The sequence below is a fragment of the Aquarana catesbeiana genome, linkage group LG03 (genome assembly GCF_042186555.1).
Source record: "Aquarana catesbeiana isolate 2022-GZ linkage group LG03, ASM4218655v1, whole genome shotgun sequence".
NCBI classification, from domain to species: Eukaryota; Metazoa; Chordata; class Amphibia; order Anura; family Ranidae; genus Aquarana; species Aquarana catesbeiana.
The window spans coordinates 14981343-15000723 of NC_133326.1; the positions used below are offsets into that span (position 1 = coordinate 14981343).

At 44.8% G+C, this 19381-nt stretch overlaps 1 protein-coding gene across 5 annotated transcripts in view; it reads left to right on the forward strand.

Moving 5' to 3' along the window:
• MEGF11 (multiple EGF like domains 11) overlaps window positions 1-19381 on the forward strand; it is an 838162-nt gene that overhangs the window by 169051 nt on the left and 649730 nt on the right. For all 5 annotated transcript variants that reach the window (XM_073618306.1, XM_073618307.1, XM_073618309.1 and 2 more), the window contains exon 3: window positions 8482-8583. In XM_073618306.1, the coding sequence (XP_073474407.1) occupies window positions 8482-8583 (102 nt within the window). The remainder of the gene's footprint in view (window positions 1-8481; window positions 8584-19381) is intronic.

Here is a 19381-nt window from a genome sequence, read left to right on the forward strand (position 1 = left end):
CAAAGCCATCTGTGCAGATTCGATACATTGCACTGGGAGCAGGATGGCGTGGGGGGGGGGGGGGGGGGGGGGTGTCTGTTGACGAATGGGGCTGTTTGTAGAATTTTAAGTGGTTCCTTGGGAAAATTACGAATCTGCAGTGTGAGCTCAGACTTTTTCTTATGTATGAACGCTCAAGTTTAGAAGGTAGGAACCAAAGATTTGCTCGTTGACCTTGAATGCAAACCATGGATGCAACCCCACAATCAAGTGGGGTAAAAATGGGGAACAAAGGGTTGAAGGATCCTAGTCCTTGCATGCTAAATTTTTGGGCAATTTATCTTTATTGTCAAGATAAAAAAAATTACTAATACATCATGGAGATTAGTGTATATATACTGATTTCTTGGCCATTTCAATGATATCACAAAAACTTTTCTTTCACTCATGGTTAGTGTTTGGCTATAGCCATCTATTATCAGTCAACTGTGTTTACTCTTTTTAAATCATAATCACAGCAGAAACTACCCAAATGACCCTGATCAAAAGTTTACACACCCCAGTTCTTAATACCGTGTTTTGCCCCCTTTAACATCAATGACAGCTTGAAGTCTTTTGTGGTATTTGTGGACGAGGCTCTTTATCTTCTCTGATGGTAAAGCTGCCCATTCCTCTTGGCAAAAAGCCTCCAGTTCCTGTAAATTCTTGGTCTGTCTTGCATGAACGGCACGTTTGAGATCTCCCCGGAGTGGCTCAATGATATTGAGGTCAGGAGACTGAGATGTGAACTCCAGAACCTTCACTTTATTCTGCTGTAGCCAATGACAGGTCGAATTGTTCTTGTGTTTTGGATCATTGTCATGTCGGAATGTCCAAGTATGTCCCATGCGCAGCTTCCTGGCTGATGAATGCAAATGTTCCTCCAGTAAAGTTTACATACCCCAGTTCTTAATACCCTGTATTGCACCCTTAACATCAATGACAGCTTGAAGTCTTTTGTGGTGTTTGTGGATGAGGCTCTTTATCTTCTCTGATGGTAAAGCTGCCCATTCCTCTTGGCAAAAAACCTCCAGTTCCTGTAAATTCTTGGGCTGTTTTGCATGAACGGCACGTTTTGAGATCTCCTCAGAGTGGCTCAATGATATTGAGGTCAGGAGACTGAAATGGCCACTCCAGAACCTTCACTTTATTCTGCTGTAGCCAATGACGGGTCGACTTGGCCTTGTGTTTTGGATCATTGTCATGTTGGAATGTCCAAGTACGTCCCATGGGCAGCTTCCTGGCTGATGAATGCAAATGTTCCTCCAGTATTTTTTGATAACATAATGTATTCATCTTGCCATCAGTTTTGACCAAATTTCCTGTGCCTTTGTAGCTCACACATCCCCAAAACATCAGCGATCCACCTCCGTGTTTCACAGTAGGAATGGTGGACCTTTCATCATAGGCCTTGTTGACTCCTCTCCAAATGTAGCGTTTATGGTTGTGGCAAAAAGCTCAATTTTGGTCTCATCACTCCAAATGACTTTGTGCCAGAAGGTTTGAAGCTTGTCTCTGTGCTGTTTGGCGTATTGTAAGTGGGATACTTTGTGGCATTTGCATAGTAATGGCTTTCTTCTGGAGACTCACCCATGCAGCCCATCTTTCTTAAGTGCCTCCTTATTGTGCATCTTGAAACAGCCACACCACATGTTTTCAGAGAGTCCTGTATTTCACCTGAAGTTTTTTGTGGGTTTTTCTTTGCATCATGAACAATTTTCCTGGCAGTTGTGGCTGAAATTTTAGTTGGTCTACCTGACCGTTTGATTTCAACAAAATCCCTCATTTTCCACTTCCTGATTACAGATTGAACACTGCAGATTGCAATTCTCAATTCCTTGGATATCTTTTTATATCTCTTTACTGTTTTATACAGTTCAACTACCTTTTCTCGCAGATCCTTTGACCATTCTTTTGCATTCCCCATGACTCAGAATCCAGAGACGTCAGTGCAGCACTGAATGAAAGATGCAAGGGTCTGTCAGGAGTCCAGAAACTCATTGACCTTTTATACACACACTAATTACAAGCAAACAGATCACAGGTGGGGATGGTTACCTTTAATAACCATTCAAACCCCCTTGTGTCAACTCGTGTGCATGTTATCAGGCCAAAATCACCAGGGTATGTAAACTTTTGATCAGGGTCATTTGGGTAGTTTCTGTTGTGATTATGATTTAAAAAGAGTAAACACAGTTGATTGATAATAAATGGTTTAAGCCAAACAGTAACCATGAGTGATAGAAAAGTTTTTGTGTTATCATTCATATTCTCAGAAAAATGGCCAAGAAATCATACATTCTGCCAGGGTATGTAAACTTATGAGCACAACTGTATATGGGATGCATGTATAGGTAAACATCAAAAAATGTATAGATGTGAAAGCAATTTAAAAAAACTGAGTCCGAGATGTCCAAAAAGAGAGAGAAAAAAGGGGCGATCTGGAGTTGCAATGTTTGAGGATGAAACATAGGAGGTACAATCTCCAATATTGCACCATATTCAGCACATAGTTCCCGTTATAGTGCTTGCTCATGAATGTACATATATCAATGATTTCAAGTATGCATGTTGTTGTAGCCATCATCATGCATTGCCAATCAATATCTTCTAAAGTCAGTAGTAAGAGGCATTGGGGTTGATTTAATAAAGGCAAATAGACTATCTACTTTGCAGGGAGATTTTCCCCATAGCACTTTAGTACGAATACCCAATTAATGCAAGGTATGCATTTTTGCATGCACTTGATTGGATGATGGAAATCAGCAGAGCCTCACCTCATACATGGAAGAGGATCCCCTGTTTTTTGGTGGCTCTGCCCTCACTTTAGAAGAGGCCAGTATGGCACATGCTCGGATATTTGGTGGCTCTGCCCCTACTCTAGGGGGGCCAGTATAGCACGCACTTGGATGTTTGGTGGCTTTGCCCTCACTCTAGAAGGGGGGCCGTATGGCACGTGCTTGGGAAATTTAGTAGCTCTGCCCAGTGGCGTTGTTAGGTGGGTGCGGGCCGCACCCGGGTGACACCCGTAGGTAGCGGCACGCACTGCTAACACTGCCCGCTGCCCTGATCTGCGCCTCAGGTCTTGCGCTGTGTCCCTCAGCGCAGCAGACTGAAGCCGCCTCCCCCTCCTCTCTGTTTACATCCACACAAGAGGAGGAGGAGCCTGAGGGACACACACGGCTGTGTGTATCTGTCCGCGCTGTTCTGAGGTCTGTAAACTTTATTTATATGTGGGTGGACATGTGCAGGGGGTGTCTATACTAATGGGGGGTCTGCACTAAGGGGGGATTCTATATTAATGGGGGGGTCTGCACTGAGGGGGGATTCTATACTAATGGGGGGGGGTCTGCACTGAGAGGGGATTCTATACTAATGGGGGGTCTGCACTGAGGGGGATTCTATACTAATGGGGGGTCTGCACTGAGGGGGGATCCTATACTGATGGGGGAGTCTGCACTGAGGGGGGATTCTAAACTAATGGGGGGGTCTGCACTGAGAGGGGGATTCCATACTGATGGGGGCCAGCACTGAGGGGGGGTGTATGTACTGATGGGGGGGGGGTCTGCACTGAGGTGGGAGGTTGATACTGATGGAGGGGGGTCTGCAGACTCTGCACTGAGGGGGGGGGGGTCTGTAATAAGGGAGGGGAGTCTGTACTGAGGGAGGGGGTCAGTACTTAGTGGGGGGGTCTATACTGAGGAAAGGGGGTCTGCACTGAGCGGGGGTCTGTACTGATGGAGGGGGGTCTGTACTGAGGGAGGGGAGTCTGTACTTAGTGGGGGGGTCTATATTGATGGAAGGGGGTATGTACTGAGGGAGGGGGCTATATTGATGGAATGGGGTCTGTAGTTAGTGGAGGGGGTTCTGTACTTGGGTAGTTGGTGGAGGAGGGGGTGACACTAATTTTTTCGGCACCGGGTGACACCAACCCTAGTGACGCCACTGGCTCTGCCCCCACTCTAGAGGGGGCCAGTATAGCACATGCTCACATATTTGTTCACTCTGCCCTAACTCTAGCCGGGGCCAGTATGGCATGTGCTTGGATATTTGGTAGCTCTGTCCTCACTCTAGAGGGGGCCAGTATGGCATGTTCTCAAATATTTGGTGGCTCTGCCCCTACTCTGGGGGGCCAGTAACGCATGTGCGTGAATATACCGAAGGTATACCGTCAGGTCTTGCGGCCATGCACAGGATATTTTCCATGTGTGAGCAAAGACAGTAAAGTTTTGGGACTTCCATAGTAACCGTCTTTGCGCGTGCATGGGGAAACTCTATGCATACCCAGATGTTAGGGGACTTGCATGTGCCACAGGGCTGCTGGGATCCAAAGCCCTGCGGCAGATCTATGCATGTGCTGAATGCAGGGGTTGTAGATGTCATACTCATCTGACAGGGTAATGCAAACGTGCTTTATCCAATTGGAAGAGAGTGAGAGGAAAGAGAGGGCAAGAGCAGATTAAGGCGCGTGAAGGTCTGCTTAAAGCTCTGGGGAAAATTCCCTTGCAAAATGCAGCTTGACTTGCAAAGTGAACAGCCTATTGGCCTTTTGTAAATCAACGCCATAGACTCATACTTTTGCCCTCGTAGAATGTTTAAGTAGATTTCCAAATTACATATATGGTTTGGTTTTTTGGCACCAGATCAGAAAAGGGTTGTCCTGGAACTGGAAAGAATGCAGAGAAAGTCAACTCCATTAATAAGAAACATGGAGCACTTAATCCAAGAGAGAAGATTCATTTCACTGAATTAGTTCATCCTTGAGAAGAGGGAGCAGAGCAAGAGTACCTTTTATAAAAACGTAAATGATCCATATAGAGAATTCAGAAGAAAAATGTTGACTTTAAGGTCACCACCAAAGACTCAAGTGCATGATTTGCATTCGGAAGAAAAAAACAGTTTAACTTCCATAGGTGTAAGAGTATTGAAAATGTGGAACAGCCTTCTATAGGAACTAGTTTTAGGAGACTTACTAGATTGCACTTACAAAAGAGTTGAATGCGTTTTTACAACCACGAAGTATAAAACTACTATAAACTACCTAAATTAAAAGCTGGAAAAAAAAGTAACATCATGGCCTTTTGTGATAAGGAAAGGAAATTGGACCGCGCAAATGGGTTTTTGTCTTGCTCAGGATCAGCTAGGGGTTCTGAGGAGACACGGTGGTCTTGTTTTTTATTATTGGGTGAACCCTGTAAACTATGTCCCTGCAGCAAAAATATAAGAACCTATCATGCAATGATGCCAAGGTTGACTTTGGGGCCCCTCCGAAGACAGGGTATGTCGCATCCTCGCTACCTGTTTTAACCCCTAAAACCCGTACTGCAAACAGTTGTTTCTGATCCTCAAGTCAAGGGAGATCGTCCCTGACTTTTCCATCAAGATCAATGGCACAACTATCGAGCTCTCTGTTCCTGCAAGAATACTAATCCCTGAATGAGATCTCAGCCTCCCATCCAATCGCTGTCCAAATCTTGCTGCCTTCACCTTCGTAACATCTCCAAAATATGTCCATTCTTAACCAACAAGACCACAAAGCTAATCAGTCACGCCCTGGTCACACTTCCTTGTTGGTCTACCTCTACACAGACTATCCCCACCTTCAGGCTATCATGAATGGTGCTGTCAGACTTATCAACCTTACCAACCGCTCAGTGTCCTCCACCCCTCTCTGACAATCCCTCCACTGGCTTCCAAAAAAGCTAAACAAATAAAATTCAAAATACCAACAACATACAAAGGCATATAACTCTGCTCTCAACTATATCTCAAAATATCACCCAAACCATCTACTTCCAAGACTTCCTCCTCTCTTGTCTCCTCCTTCCATGCTCACCTCCAGGACTTTTCTCTCTAACTCCAGTCCCTACCCTAATCTGTCCGGCTATCTCCTACTCCCAGGGGTCTCCAAACTTTCTAAGCAAAAGTCCAGTTTACTGTCCTTCAGGCTTTAGGGTGTGGAATGCTGTGGTCAGTGGGAGTAGAAAATGCCCCGGCATCAGTGCCCCATCATTGGTTTCAATGGAGGAAATAGTATCCCTATGTTGGTATCAACGTGAATATTAGTGCCCCATTGATTGTATCAGTAGGGGAATGGTGCCCCATCATTGGTATCATTAAATTTAATAGTGCCCCAAGGGCCAGATTAAAGGAAGCTAAGGGCCATATTTGGCACCTGGGCAGCAGTTTGGATACCACTGTCCTACTTTGTCCACTTTTAGGCGATCCCTGAAAACTCATCTCTTTAGGGGAAGCCTATCTTACCTCCGCCTGGACCTCAGCCAAACCTGGAAGGAAGTTGTCATTGCTGTTGGCACGGCATGTACACAAAGAGGTCGGGATCCTCATCACTTCATTAACCACACAGGTCTGATATTAGAAATCACGGGGCCCTGTACAGCTTACTTGAAGACCTCCCCACCCAAAATATCAAAACAGGGGGAAGGGGCAAACAGGGGGGTCAGGGCAACAGGGGGAATTGGATCCTGGACAGATGGACACGGTGGGTGATCAGTGGGGGTGCAAATACTGGAACCGATCCCCCTGTGTGACTCCCCCTGCAGCAGCTGAAAACGAGCAGGAAGGAGAGGAGGGAAATCTAAAAAAGAAAAGAAAGGTCAATGTGCATAACTATTCACCCCCCTAAAGTCAATACTTTGCAGAGAGCCACCATTTGCGGCTATCACAGCTTCAACTGTTCTGGGAAGGCCGTCCACAAGGTTTAGGAGTGTGTCTATGGGAATGTTTGACCATTCTTCCAGAAGAGCATTTGTGAGGTCAGGCACTGATGCTGGATGTAAAGGCCTGCCTTGCAGTCTCCGCTCTAATTCATCCCAAAGGTGTTCTATTGCATTGAGGTCACTATGGAATAGTTAGTTTCCCTAGGTATACCAGAGCTGTGCCACATCCAAGTATTATTTAGAAAAGAAAGAATTCCCCTGGGTGGACTTTATCGGCACTTTGCTAAGGATACTAATGTATATTATATGTATGCATTGAGGTCAGGACTCTGTTCAGGCCAGTCTTAGTCCGTAGGGTTCAATATTGAGTTGGCCCACCCTTTGCAACTATAACAGCTTCAACTCTTCTGGGAAGGCTGTCCACAAGTTTTAGTGTGTCTATGGGAATGTTTGACCATTCTTCCAGAAGCAGATTTGTGAGGTCAGGCACTGATGTTGGACGAGAAGGCCTGACTTGCAGTCTCCGCTGTAATTCATCCCAAAGGTGTTCTATCGGGTTGAGGTCAGGACTCTGTGTAGGCCAGTCAAGTTCCTCCACCCTAAACTCACTCATCCGTGTCTTTGATATATATTTGATGGTGGATGATCAGAAGCCCACTATTGATACTCCACTTGTTGGACTTGGAAACGAGGAGTGACTCACCACTCACTCATCCATGTCTTTATGGACCTTGCTTTGTGCACTGGTATACAGTCATGTTGGAACAGGAAGGGGCCGTCCCCAAACTGTTCCCACAAAGTTGGGGGCATGAAATTGTCCAAAATGTCTTGGTATGCCTTAAGAGTTCCCTTCACTGGAACTAAGGGGACAACCCCACACCATAACCCCCCCTCCTTTCCACCAAATGATTTGGACCAGTGCACAAAGCAAGGTCCATAAGACATGGATGAACGAGTTTGGGGTGGAGGAACTTGACTGGCCTGCACAACCCGATAGAACACCTTTGGGATGACATAGAGTCGCAACTGCGAGCCAGGCCTTCTCGCCCAACATCAGTGCCTGACCTCACAAATGCGCTTCTGGAAGAATGGTCAACCATTCCCATAGACACAATCCTAAACCTTGTGGGCGGCCTTTCCAGAAGAGTTGAAGCTGTTATAGCGGCAAAGGGCGGGCCAACACAATATTGAACCCTACGGACTAAGACTGGGATGCCATTAAAGCTCATGTGCGTGTAAAGGCAGGCATTTTATGTGGGGTTTAGATTAAATTACCGCTTTTTTGCAGGTTTTTAATTCGTTGTCAGGCTGCGGCTAGAGGCCGCGTTCCATTGGTGTGTATTATTCTCAATAAAACCATGAAAGCTGTAATATGGCACCAATAAATGTGCAGAGAAATTAGATTTTTTTAGGTTTCGGAGTTTCTCTGCAGTGATTTGTGTTTTATATCTCAGACAAGAAAAAAAAAAAAAAAACGCTGCTTGATTTCATTACACATAATACAGTCCCCACAGCCCCGACACAAAGAAATCCAGCATCGTATGATAACTGAGCTATTTTCAGGCAACTAAGATAGCTGTCCTGCCATTCATGGTGAAAAGTGGTGGCAGATGAGGCTGCACATATTTTAAATGTAATTAGGGCCGCGTCATGTTTTTTTTTTTTTTTCTGTGCATTCATTTTTTAGATGAGGTTCTAGCCATCTCTGTTGCTGATCTGTATAGAAATCATTCCAAGTTTCTATAAGCCATTAACCTCTCCTCTCTGCTCTCCTCTCTTTCAGCTATGCTGTGACTGTGCAGGAATCGTACGCTCACCCATTTGATCAGATTTATTACACTCGCTGCACGGACATCCTCAACTGGTTCAAATGCACCCGGCACAGGTATGGGAACTTTGGAGGGGAACCCGGTGTGACGGCAACAGTTTAATTGTGGTTAACTTGTGTTTATATGGACTGATAAAGGATAAATTAAAAAAAAAAATTGTTAAAAACACAACAATTGGCAAAAACAGATCAACAAGATTTTGTGGATACTGACCTACAACGACCTAGGTCACCCAGGGACATACACATGCTGTCGTTGAATGGCAGTTCTATCAACAAGTACTGGCGGTTCTAGACAGCATTTGTCCCTTGGCTTTGAGTCCACTGCAGAACTTTATTTTTTACGTCCTTGAATGCCCCCTATGGTAACCTTTAGCACATGGTTGTCTGGACGCAGACACCTGGGACTCTTTAGTGATTTGACCAATATTTCAAGAGACCAAGTAGGCTTGTACCTCTATCTGGACAGCATCCCCTGAAGAAGCCCGATATATGGGTGAAACATGTAGGAAATCCTGTCCTTTTATGCTGTATCCACAAAATCTTGTTGATCTGTACTTGCCAATTGTTGTGTTTTTAACAATTTTTTTATTTTTTCTAAAATTAAATTTTTTCTTATATAACATAGTTGTTATTATTCTTCAAATTAATTTGCACCTCAAAAATCCCATTCCCTCTCTCTATATATAACCTATTAAGGGATGTGGTGCTATTACTAAGTCGATTTGTCTGTGATCAAAAAACTTCTCTTCTCCAGAACTGTATTGCAATTAAAGTTCAACAAAGCACAACTACCCGGCGAGAAGACAACTCGGCCAGGCACGTTCACCAGCTTTTTGCAGAGTAGAGTTCAACAGTAGGTCTCGGGTGCACCGACAACGCCTGTCTCGAGGGGCATGGGCGGTCCATACCCAAATGAGGAGGCTTCCAGGATGGATGGCATGTCCCTGCTCTTTCCCTATTTGTCTGGAACCTCTCCCTGCCGATAATACTGTCCCTGACTGACGGGTGACCTGTCCCTACACTGCCCACATGCAAAACACTTGCCAGGTCTGGGAGCCAGGGTCTTAAAGCAGAGTTCCACACAAAAATGGAACTTCCGCTTTTCGGAACCCTCCCCCCCTCCGGTGTCACATTTGGCACCTTTCAGGGGGGATGGGGGTGCAGATACCAGTCTAAGACAGGTATTTGCACCCACTTCCGGCATAGACTCCCATGGGAGTCTACGCCTCTTCCTGTCCCTCCGTGCTGTCTCCTGGGAAACACACAGCTCACAGGAGATAGCGGGGACCAGTTACGATGCGCAGTGCGACTCAAGCATGCGCAGTAGGGAACCGGGAAGTGAAGCCGCAATGCTTCACTTCCTGATTCCCTCACCTAGGATGGTGGCGGCAGCTGCCGAGAACCGAGCGGGTTCTCTGCGTCACCTGCCGACATCGCTGGACCCTGGGACAGGTAAGTGGCCATGTATTAAAAGTCAGCAGCTGCAGTATTTGTAGCTGCTGGCTTTTAATATTTTTTTTTTTAGGTTGATGTAGGTGGACCTCCGCTTTAAATATACTGTGACCCAGGGCTTTTTTTCTCGGAGAATAGGTGCAGGAACACCCACCCCCCCCTTCTGAGTCACCCCTTCTCTCTGCCCCCTACCCACCTCTGACCACCGTCTTTTGAATCCACCCCCTACCCACCTACCAGTACTGCCCCTTTTAGACAATCTAGAACCTAGTATCATTTTGTGTGGAACATGTTAATGATAAAAAGAAAAGCAGTAAAATAGATCCCCTGCAGCCATCAACAATAGAATTCCAGCAATAGATCCCCACACAACAACAGACTCCCCCAGCAACAATGGACTCCACCCCAACAACAATAGATTCCCTGCAGCAACAGTGAACCACCCACAACAAAATATCCACCCAAGCAACATTAGACCCCCCCCAGCAGCAACAACAGATCTCCCAGCAGCCAGCATCAATAGATCCTCCAACAGCCAATAAAAATAGACCTCTCCCTCAACAGCAGATCCCTTCCAGCAACATAAGACCCCCCCCAGCAACAATAGATTCCATATCAGCAACAATAGACCCTTACGCAAAATCAGATCCCCACCAGTGACAATAGACCCCCTAGCAGCCAACATCAATAGACCCTCCAGCACACCCCACACCCCATGTTATTACATACATTCAGTGCTGGAGGTGCCGGAACTGCGTTCCCCCACGTTCCCGCTGAAAAAAAGCCCTGCTCTGACCGACCCAAGATGGCCACCAAAGTCACATGGGGTGCCAGCATCCAATCGGATAGCTCCCCCAGTGACCCAGGAAACCATAGAGGAACCATGTTCCTCTCGACTTTCTTTCTCTCTGCAATGCCGCACCACCTGCAGTGGAGAAAGTAGACTGCACCTGCCTACACACTCATGCATTCACAAACCCCTAAAGTGGATACATTTTATGCAGTTCCTTCTAGATGTTGCACCCACACATCCGTTTCTGGTAGCAGGTCACTTATGGTGGGCATCTTTTTCTTAAATGGCGTAGTGGTGTGGGCTTTTATGGGTTAAACCAGGCAGTGGGAGAGCAACCTGTCATGCACCAGCAAGAGGAATGCAAAGACTGACACATCCCCCTCCCTCTACATTTATCTTGCCCTTGCTTGTCTCAAGAAAGTGTTTACAGCCCAGACAAGATGCAGTCATGAATCATCCGTCTTCTTCAAAGCTGTTGTCCACTGATAACATATTAAAGAAGATCTATAGCTTTAATTTTTATTTTACAGTTCTGCCCCCTATGGGTCAAAGTACATATAGCACTTGGTCCCATGTTTCTAGGAGTTATCTAACCCTAGTTATGACTATTTACCCTTCCTCTCCTGCCACAGCTGATCCAACAACAGCTTTGAAGGAGATGGCTGATTCCTCAACTGGTTCAAATACATCCAGCATAGGTGAACTTTGGGGGCCAGTGTGGGCACATAGGATGTACTGTGTGGTGCATAGACAAGGCAAGGCAAGGTTAACTTGTGCTTAGGTAGATATAGAACTGATAAAGGGAAATATTTTATTGATTATGTTTTAAGTAGATCTCTAGCTTAGTCTCCTTTTTTTTATTGGTTACCATCAAGTGCATACACACAGGCAATCACAAACCCCTGAAAGGGCTTACATTTTTTGCAGTGTCTCCTCTGTCTTGTACCCACACATCCATTATAGTAGCAGATCACTAATGGTGGCCATTTTCTTCTTGACTGCACCCTGCATAGTGGTGTGGGCTTTTATGGGTTAAACCAGGCAGTGAAGAGGCAACATATCAAGCAACAGCTAGAGGAATGCAAAGGCTGACACATCCCCCCCCCCCCCTGCATTGCTCTTGCCGTTGCTTGTCTCAAGAAAGTGTTTACAGCCCAGTCAAGATGCAGTCATGAATCACCTGTTTCCTTCAAAGCTGTTGTCCAACATATTAACCGCTTTAGCCCCGGAAGATTTTACCCCCTTCCTGACCAGAGCACTTTTTGCGATTTGGCACTGCCTCGCTTTAACTGACAATTGCGCAGTCATGCGACGTTGCAGCCAAACAAAATTGACGTCCTTTTTTTCCCACAAATAGAGCTTTCTTTTGGTGGTATTTAATCACCTCTGCGTTTTTTATTTTTTGCGCTATAAACAAAAAAAGAGCGACAATATTCAAAAAAACGTATTATTTTTTACTTTTTGCTATAATAAATATCCCCCCAAAATATGTAAAAAAGCTAATTTTTTCCTCAGTTTAGGCCGATGTGTATTCTTCTACATATTTTTGGTAAAACAAATCGCAATAAGCGTATATTGATTGGTTTGTGCAAAAGTTATAGCGTCTACAAAATAGGGGATAGTTTTATGGCATTTTTATTATTAATTTTTTTTTTTTTACTAATAATGGCGGTGATCTGCGATTTTTGAGCAAAGTCCAGAAGTAGCAGAGAGAGAAAAATATCACCGCTCTGAAAGAGGTCTGTGAGGAACAAACATTTTCTCCATGCTGGAAGTAACAGGTGCAGGCAATGCTGGTAATTGAGAGGTAAATGAGAAATCCTGGACAGCCGCACTCAAAAGTAATCTTCCATCTTTATTTAAGTGTAATCATAAAAATACATGCCACAGCATCACAAAGCAGGAAAGCTGACGCGTTTCACACTATAGTCAGTGCTTAACCACTTCCTGACCAGAGCACTTTTTGTGATTCGGCACTGCGTCGCTTTAACTGACAATTGCGCGGTCGTGCGACGTTGCTCCCAAACAAAATTGACGTCCTTTTTTTCCCACAAATAGAGCTTTCTTTTGGTGGTATTTGATCACCTCTGCGGTTTTTTTTTTTTTGCGCTATAAACAAAAAAAGAGCGACAATTTTTAAAAAACGCATTATTTTTTACTTTTTGCTATAATAAATATCCCCAAAAAATAATTAAAAAAAACACATTTTTTTCCTCAGTTTAGGCCGATACGTATTCTTCTACATATTTTTGGTAGAAAAAAATCGCAATAAGCGTTTATTGATTGGTTTGCAGAAAAGTTATAGCGTTTACAAACTATGGGATAGTTTTCTGGCATTTTTATTAATAATATTTTACTAGTAATGGCGGTGATCAGCGATTTTTATTGTGACTGCGACATTATGGCGGACACATCAGACAATTTTGAAACATATTTGGGACCATTGTCATTTATACAGCAATCAGTGCTATAAAAATGCACTGATTCCTGTGTAAATGACACTGGCAGTGAAGGGGTTAACCACTAGGGGGCGGGGAGGGGTTAAGTCAGTACTAGGAAGTGTTTTCTAACTGTAGGGGGGATGGGCTAGCTGTGACACGTCACTGATCTCTGCTCCCGATGACAGAGCAGAGATCCAGTGACACTGTCACTAGGCAGAACAGGGAGATGCTTGTTTACATCAGCATCTCCCTGTTCGTCCTCTCCGTGAGGCGATCGCGGGTATCCCCGCGGCAATCGAGTCCGCGGGACCTGCGACCCGACTCACGGAGCTCCCGGGCCGTCGGGACTGCAACATTATGGCGGACACATTGGACAATTTTGACGCATTTTTGGGACCATTGGCATTAATACAGCGATCAATGCTATAAAAATGCATTGATTACTGTAAAAATTTCACTGGCAGTGAAGGGGTTAACACTAGAGGGGCGATCAAGGGGTTAAGTGTGTTCCCTAGTGTGTGTACTAACTGAAGGGGGTAGGGGACTGTGCAGGGGAGATGACAGTTTGCTGTTCATACTATGTATGAACACATGATCTGTCTGTTCTCCCCTCAGAGACCTCAGTTTACACACACAGATCCCGGTTCTCCGTATGTCAGCGGCGATCACGGGAGCCCAGCGGTGACCATGACTGCCAGGCACTCGCATCGGCTCGGGAGGCGAGTGGGGGGCACGCGCGCGCCCCTAGTGGCCACAGGACGAAGCGACGTTACATAATGTCGTTTCGCTCAGCCGTGCCATTCTGCTGCAGTACAACTGTGGCGGCTGGTCGGCAAGTGGTTAAAGAAGATCTATAGCTATAATTTTTATTTTATAGTTCTGCTTTCTGTGGGGCAAAGTATATATCGCACTTGGTCCCAGGTTTCTAAGAGTTATCTAGCCCTAGTTATGAGTACTGACCTGAACCTTTCCTTTCCTGCTGCGGCTGATCCAACAACAGCTTTGAAGGAGATGGCTGATTCATAGCTGCAAGTTGTCTGGGCTGTGAACACTTTCCTGAGACAAACAGCATCCCCCCTCTCTCTGCCTTATTCTTGCCTTTGCTTGTCTCAAGAAAGTGTTTACAGCCCAGAGATGCAATCATGAATCATCCGTCTCCTTCAAAGCTGTTTTCCACTGACAGTGACAACATATTAAAGAAGATCTATAACTATAATATTTATTTTACGATTCTGTCCCCTATGGGGAAAAGTACATATAGCACTTGGTTCTATGTTTCTAATGCCGTGTACACACGACCGGACTTTTCGAGCGAACTTGTCCGACGGAACGAATCCGTCGGACAATTCGACCGTGTGTGGGCTTCATCGGACCTCCGGCGGACCTTTTCGGTCGAAACTCAGACGGTCTTTAGATTTGAAACATGTTTCAAATCTTTCCGACGGATTCGAGTCCGGTCGAAAAATCCGGTCGTCTGTATGCTAGTCCAACGGGCAAAAACCGATGCTAGGGCAGCTTTTGGCTACTGGCTACGAACTTCCTTATTTTAGTCCTGTCGTACGTCATCACGTTCGAATCCGTCGGACTTTGGTGTGATCGTGTGTAGGCAAGTCTATTCGTTAGAAAGTCCATCGAAAGTCCGTCGTAACTCTGTCGAAAGTCAGTCGGAAAGACTGTCGGACCTTTGATGCCAAAAAGTCCGCCCGTGTGTACACGGCATAAGAGTTTTCTAACCCTAGTTATGGGTACTGATCTGCCCCCTTCCTCTCCTGCCGTGGCCAATTCGACAACAGCTTTGATAGAGATGGCTGATTCATAGCTGCAAATTTTCTGTGCTGTGAACACTTTCCTGAGGCAAGCAATGGCAAGAGGAATGCAGAGGGAGGTGGGACAAGTCAGCCTTTGCATTCCTCTTGCTGTTGCTCAATATGTTGCCTCCTCCCCCCTAGTTTAAAACCCTAAAAGCCTGCACCATCACAGAGCAACAACATGCATTGCAGGGTGGCTGCGGCATGGCCTGATTCACTTGAACAGGTTGCATTTTGTGGGCAGTATTGCAGGGGTATAGTTCTTGCTGCGCTGTGAAGTAGATTACAACCCTGTCTGGCTGCCTTTGCAGCTTTAAAGGGGTTGTAAAGGCAGAAGGTCTTTTTATCTTAATACATTCTATGCATTAAGATAAAAAAACCTTCTGTGTGTAGCAGCCTCCCTAGCACCTGCCTAATGCTTACCCTGAGCCCCTTCTCGTTCCAGCGGTGTCCACGATCCCCTCAGCCATCCAGGACACTCCTCCTGATTGGTTGAGACACAGCATTGCCTCCCACGGCTGTCAATCAAAGTCTGTCAGCCAATCAGTGGAGAGAGGGGGCGGGGCCAGGTCTTGGCTCCGTGTCTGAATGGATACACGGAGCTCTGACTTGGCTCGGGTGCCCCCTATAGCAAGCTGCTGGCTGAGGGGGCACTTGAAGGAGGGAGGGGCCAGGAGAGCAGAAGAGGGACCCGAGAAGAGGAGGATCTGGGCTGCTCTGTGCAAAACCAACTGCACAGAGGAGGTAAGTATAACATGTTTGTTTGTTTTTTTTTTTTTTTTTAAAAAGCGAACCTTAACAATCACTTTAAGCTCAACCAGACTCAATCAGAAAATTCCTCCATGCAGTGTGGCTGCACCAGCACTGCAAGGGTTGACTGCTCATTAAGGCCCAGGGGACATAGAAAAGAAGATTTTCTTACCTGCTCCTCCATTTCTTTGCTCTACTAGACTGGCCCTCTCAGTGTCTCCTCCCCCATGCTCCAACCACCTAAGGTCCTGATGTCAGGGTCCATAGCCCTGCATTGGAAGTTTTGATGCTGAGGCTCCACCAGCGCAGGGGAGGGGTGGGGGGTGGGGGGTAACCATCTGCCGGAGGATCAGGTAAGTAAAAGTTCTTTTACTCTCCCCTACACCTAAACAAGCAGTTAACCCTTGCAGTGGGGGTTACCCCACTGAAAGGACCAATTTTCTGGAGTTGGACTTGAAAGGGGGGCAGGTGAGGGGCAGTAAAAATGCACCTCAACTGCCTTTTTTTTTTTTTTTCTTCTTCCCACTAAACCACAAGTGTAAACTTGGCCTTAGTAAATTCTCCCTATTTAATCAAAGGGTATGCCAGTCCAGTCACATGATCAAATTGAATTATGCTGAGGATAACTCGGCAAATCTATTGAAACAAGACACATAACAGAAATACAATCTGGCAGCAGTTGAAGATAAATACATTGACTTATTTCTATTGATTGACATTTCTTCATAATCATAATTGTTTATCGCTTTCCTCTAGATGCACACTTTAATGATTGTCTGCCGATAATTATTACTGTGTATTGTAAGCCTGTTTTGCCAGATGTAATTATTGTAGATTTTCTCTAAGGGCTTCACATGTCTGTGCATAAAGAAGAATTCCAGGTATAGATATTTTATACACAGATATAGTAGCTGTAAACCCGATTCACTAAATTTGAGCTGGGCACATATATCTACAGTTTTTTCTTATCTCTCTTCAAAGCACTATGGCCTGTGGCTTTCTCCTGCTCTGTTCTTTTGTTATCAGCATGATAACTTCTGACAAGTTCTCCATCAACTGAGATAAAACCAGGCTGAATTTTATGTCAGGGAGGGTGCTATAAATAGATTGGCAGAGAGCTAAACTATTCACAGGACAGCTCTGAAAATCTCTGCCTATGTGGATGAGGGGGCGTGTGCCTTTCCTCCAATCAGCTGTCTTGGCTGTATGCCAAGACTTCACACACAGTGCTGAACAGGAAGAGAAAATCTCTAAAACAATGTGAACTTTCTAAAGAATATATAAAGCTAAAGACAGCAGATATACATGTAAAATGTATGTAGGAAGATTTGTTTAATCTCTGTGTATGATCTGACACTGTTCACTTCACTGAGTATATGTGAGGGTTTACATCCACTTTAATGTATACTCCATACCTATAGTAAAAATAATAATAATTATATATAGTAAAATATTATTATTAATAATAATGCTGTGTGGGATTTACTTTGCTGCTAGAGAGACTGAGCCCTTTAGGAAATGACCATTCAGCCGTCTAGTAGCCTTATTGCTGCCTGCAGGCCTGGCTGGGACTACTCTCATGTGCATCAATTGTACCATTGGGCCCCAACGCTAGCCAGCTGAAGAGTTAGGACTAAAGACTGTTCCTTTACAGTTGTTACCCAGAGACCTTCACTTATTGCTAATGCTAAGAGGTACCTCTCAGGGAACATTTCATCAGCTTCTAGCCATTCTCCTAGAGTACATTCTAGGCTATAGTATTAATATTTACATTGCAGTTAATGTTTATATGCACGGATAAATAATAAAAGAAAGAACCGCGCTAAAGAGCAAAATAACAAAGAGAGCTGCAGCTGCAACAAAAACCACAAATATCAATGTAGTGATAACTAAGGAGAATAAAATAAGTGCGCTTGCAATAAAGTGGCATAAATCAATAATCTAACAATAAAGTGACATAAATCGGTGATCATGAATCATGCGTGACAAGAAAAAATGATCAAAGAATGTGATAAAGTTCATAAACTCCTTAGGAAGTATATGATAGAGTCCATTCATAAACATAAAGAGCCAGCAGGTCCAGTGGGGAAGGGTCACACATCCAGATTCCATCCACCTTAACCCGCATATGAGGAGAGGGGAAGAGGGATATGTGAAGGGAACATCCAGGCTGAAGGTGAATCCAGATTACAGTGAAGATTATGTCCTTACCGGAACCGGTGGACCTTCTTTAGAGCAAGGTCAAACGCGCAGGCAGATACAGCCCTCTGCGGGGACAGATGGACTCCCACGTTCCTCAGCGGGGGCAGATGAACTCCCACGTCTGGATCCTCAGATGTCTGTGGCGTTCCAGGGTCAAGCGAATCCGAAATGTCGATCTAGGAAGAAGCACTCACTGGTCCGGAGGGCCGTGAGTGCAAAAATCCTAAAAAGACTCTAATAGTGTAGTAAAAAAGATAAGCCTTTATTGCTCAAAAGGACGGAGCACACTTCTACGCCATAAACATACTAAAAAGCCGGCAAGTTAAAATTGGTAACGAACACCCGTGTACAAAAAACAAACATGGGGCATAAAACTTGATGGCGTATATTGCGTAGCCACGCCCTACATGTTTCGTCATAGATGACGTCTTCATAGGGGCACGGGCGACGCACTGAACCATCAGCTTTATAGTAAAATACGGCAACGAGACCTCGTTTTCGTCTGGGCGTCGTTACGTAATTAGCATCAATCCTGCGCAGGAGAACACCAAGCCTCGACATGATGTCCGCCACGCAAAGGAGATATTAGACCAAAATAAAGAAAAAAGGGGAGGAATCTAAATAAAAAAGACACAAAGGATGTGTATAAGCTGACACTACTGGACTAACATCTGATGTGTGTAAGTCTAAAAATATTGAAAAGTACTCAATTGCATGCTGCAACCAAAAGCTGCAGAACGCAGATGCACCATAAATCTAATATTAAGGCAGATCTACATACACAAACTACAAAACCGACAAAAAATATGCGTAGAAAAATAATGCACATACATATTGAGGAAAAAAGTTTTTATCAATAAAGGATTGGGAATTAATTAATGATTCATATACCATATCGATCATAGAAAAAGATTTTGGCGTCTATTTGGTGGATGACATCATATTGCCCTGGTGTCCTCCTCGCAAAATTAAATGGGATACAAGGAACAGCAATTGGAGATTATACAAAAGAAAAAGGGAAATCATGTCTTAGGCGTTATCAATAAATGCATTTATTTCAATGTCTACATTTAACCCAAGAGGTCTATAGCATCTGATTTTATATATCCATTCCATTTCTAACTTGGAGGAGGCACGTCTTTTGGGTCCCCCTCTCCATGGTAATTTTAATCTGACGATACCTACGAACGAGGTACCCTTAGGGTCCTGTCTGTGTACATCTAGATAATGTTTAGAAAATGGATGGCCTTTGAAGCCTTTTCTCTATCCAATATGCTCGTTGAGTCTGACTTGCAGGGGCCGCACTGTACGTCCCACGTACTGCAACCCACAAGGGCAGGTCAGAAGATACACAACGTTGGCAGTAGAGCAAGTAATAAAGGATTTTATTGGAAAATCGTGGGAAG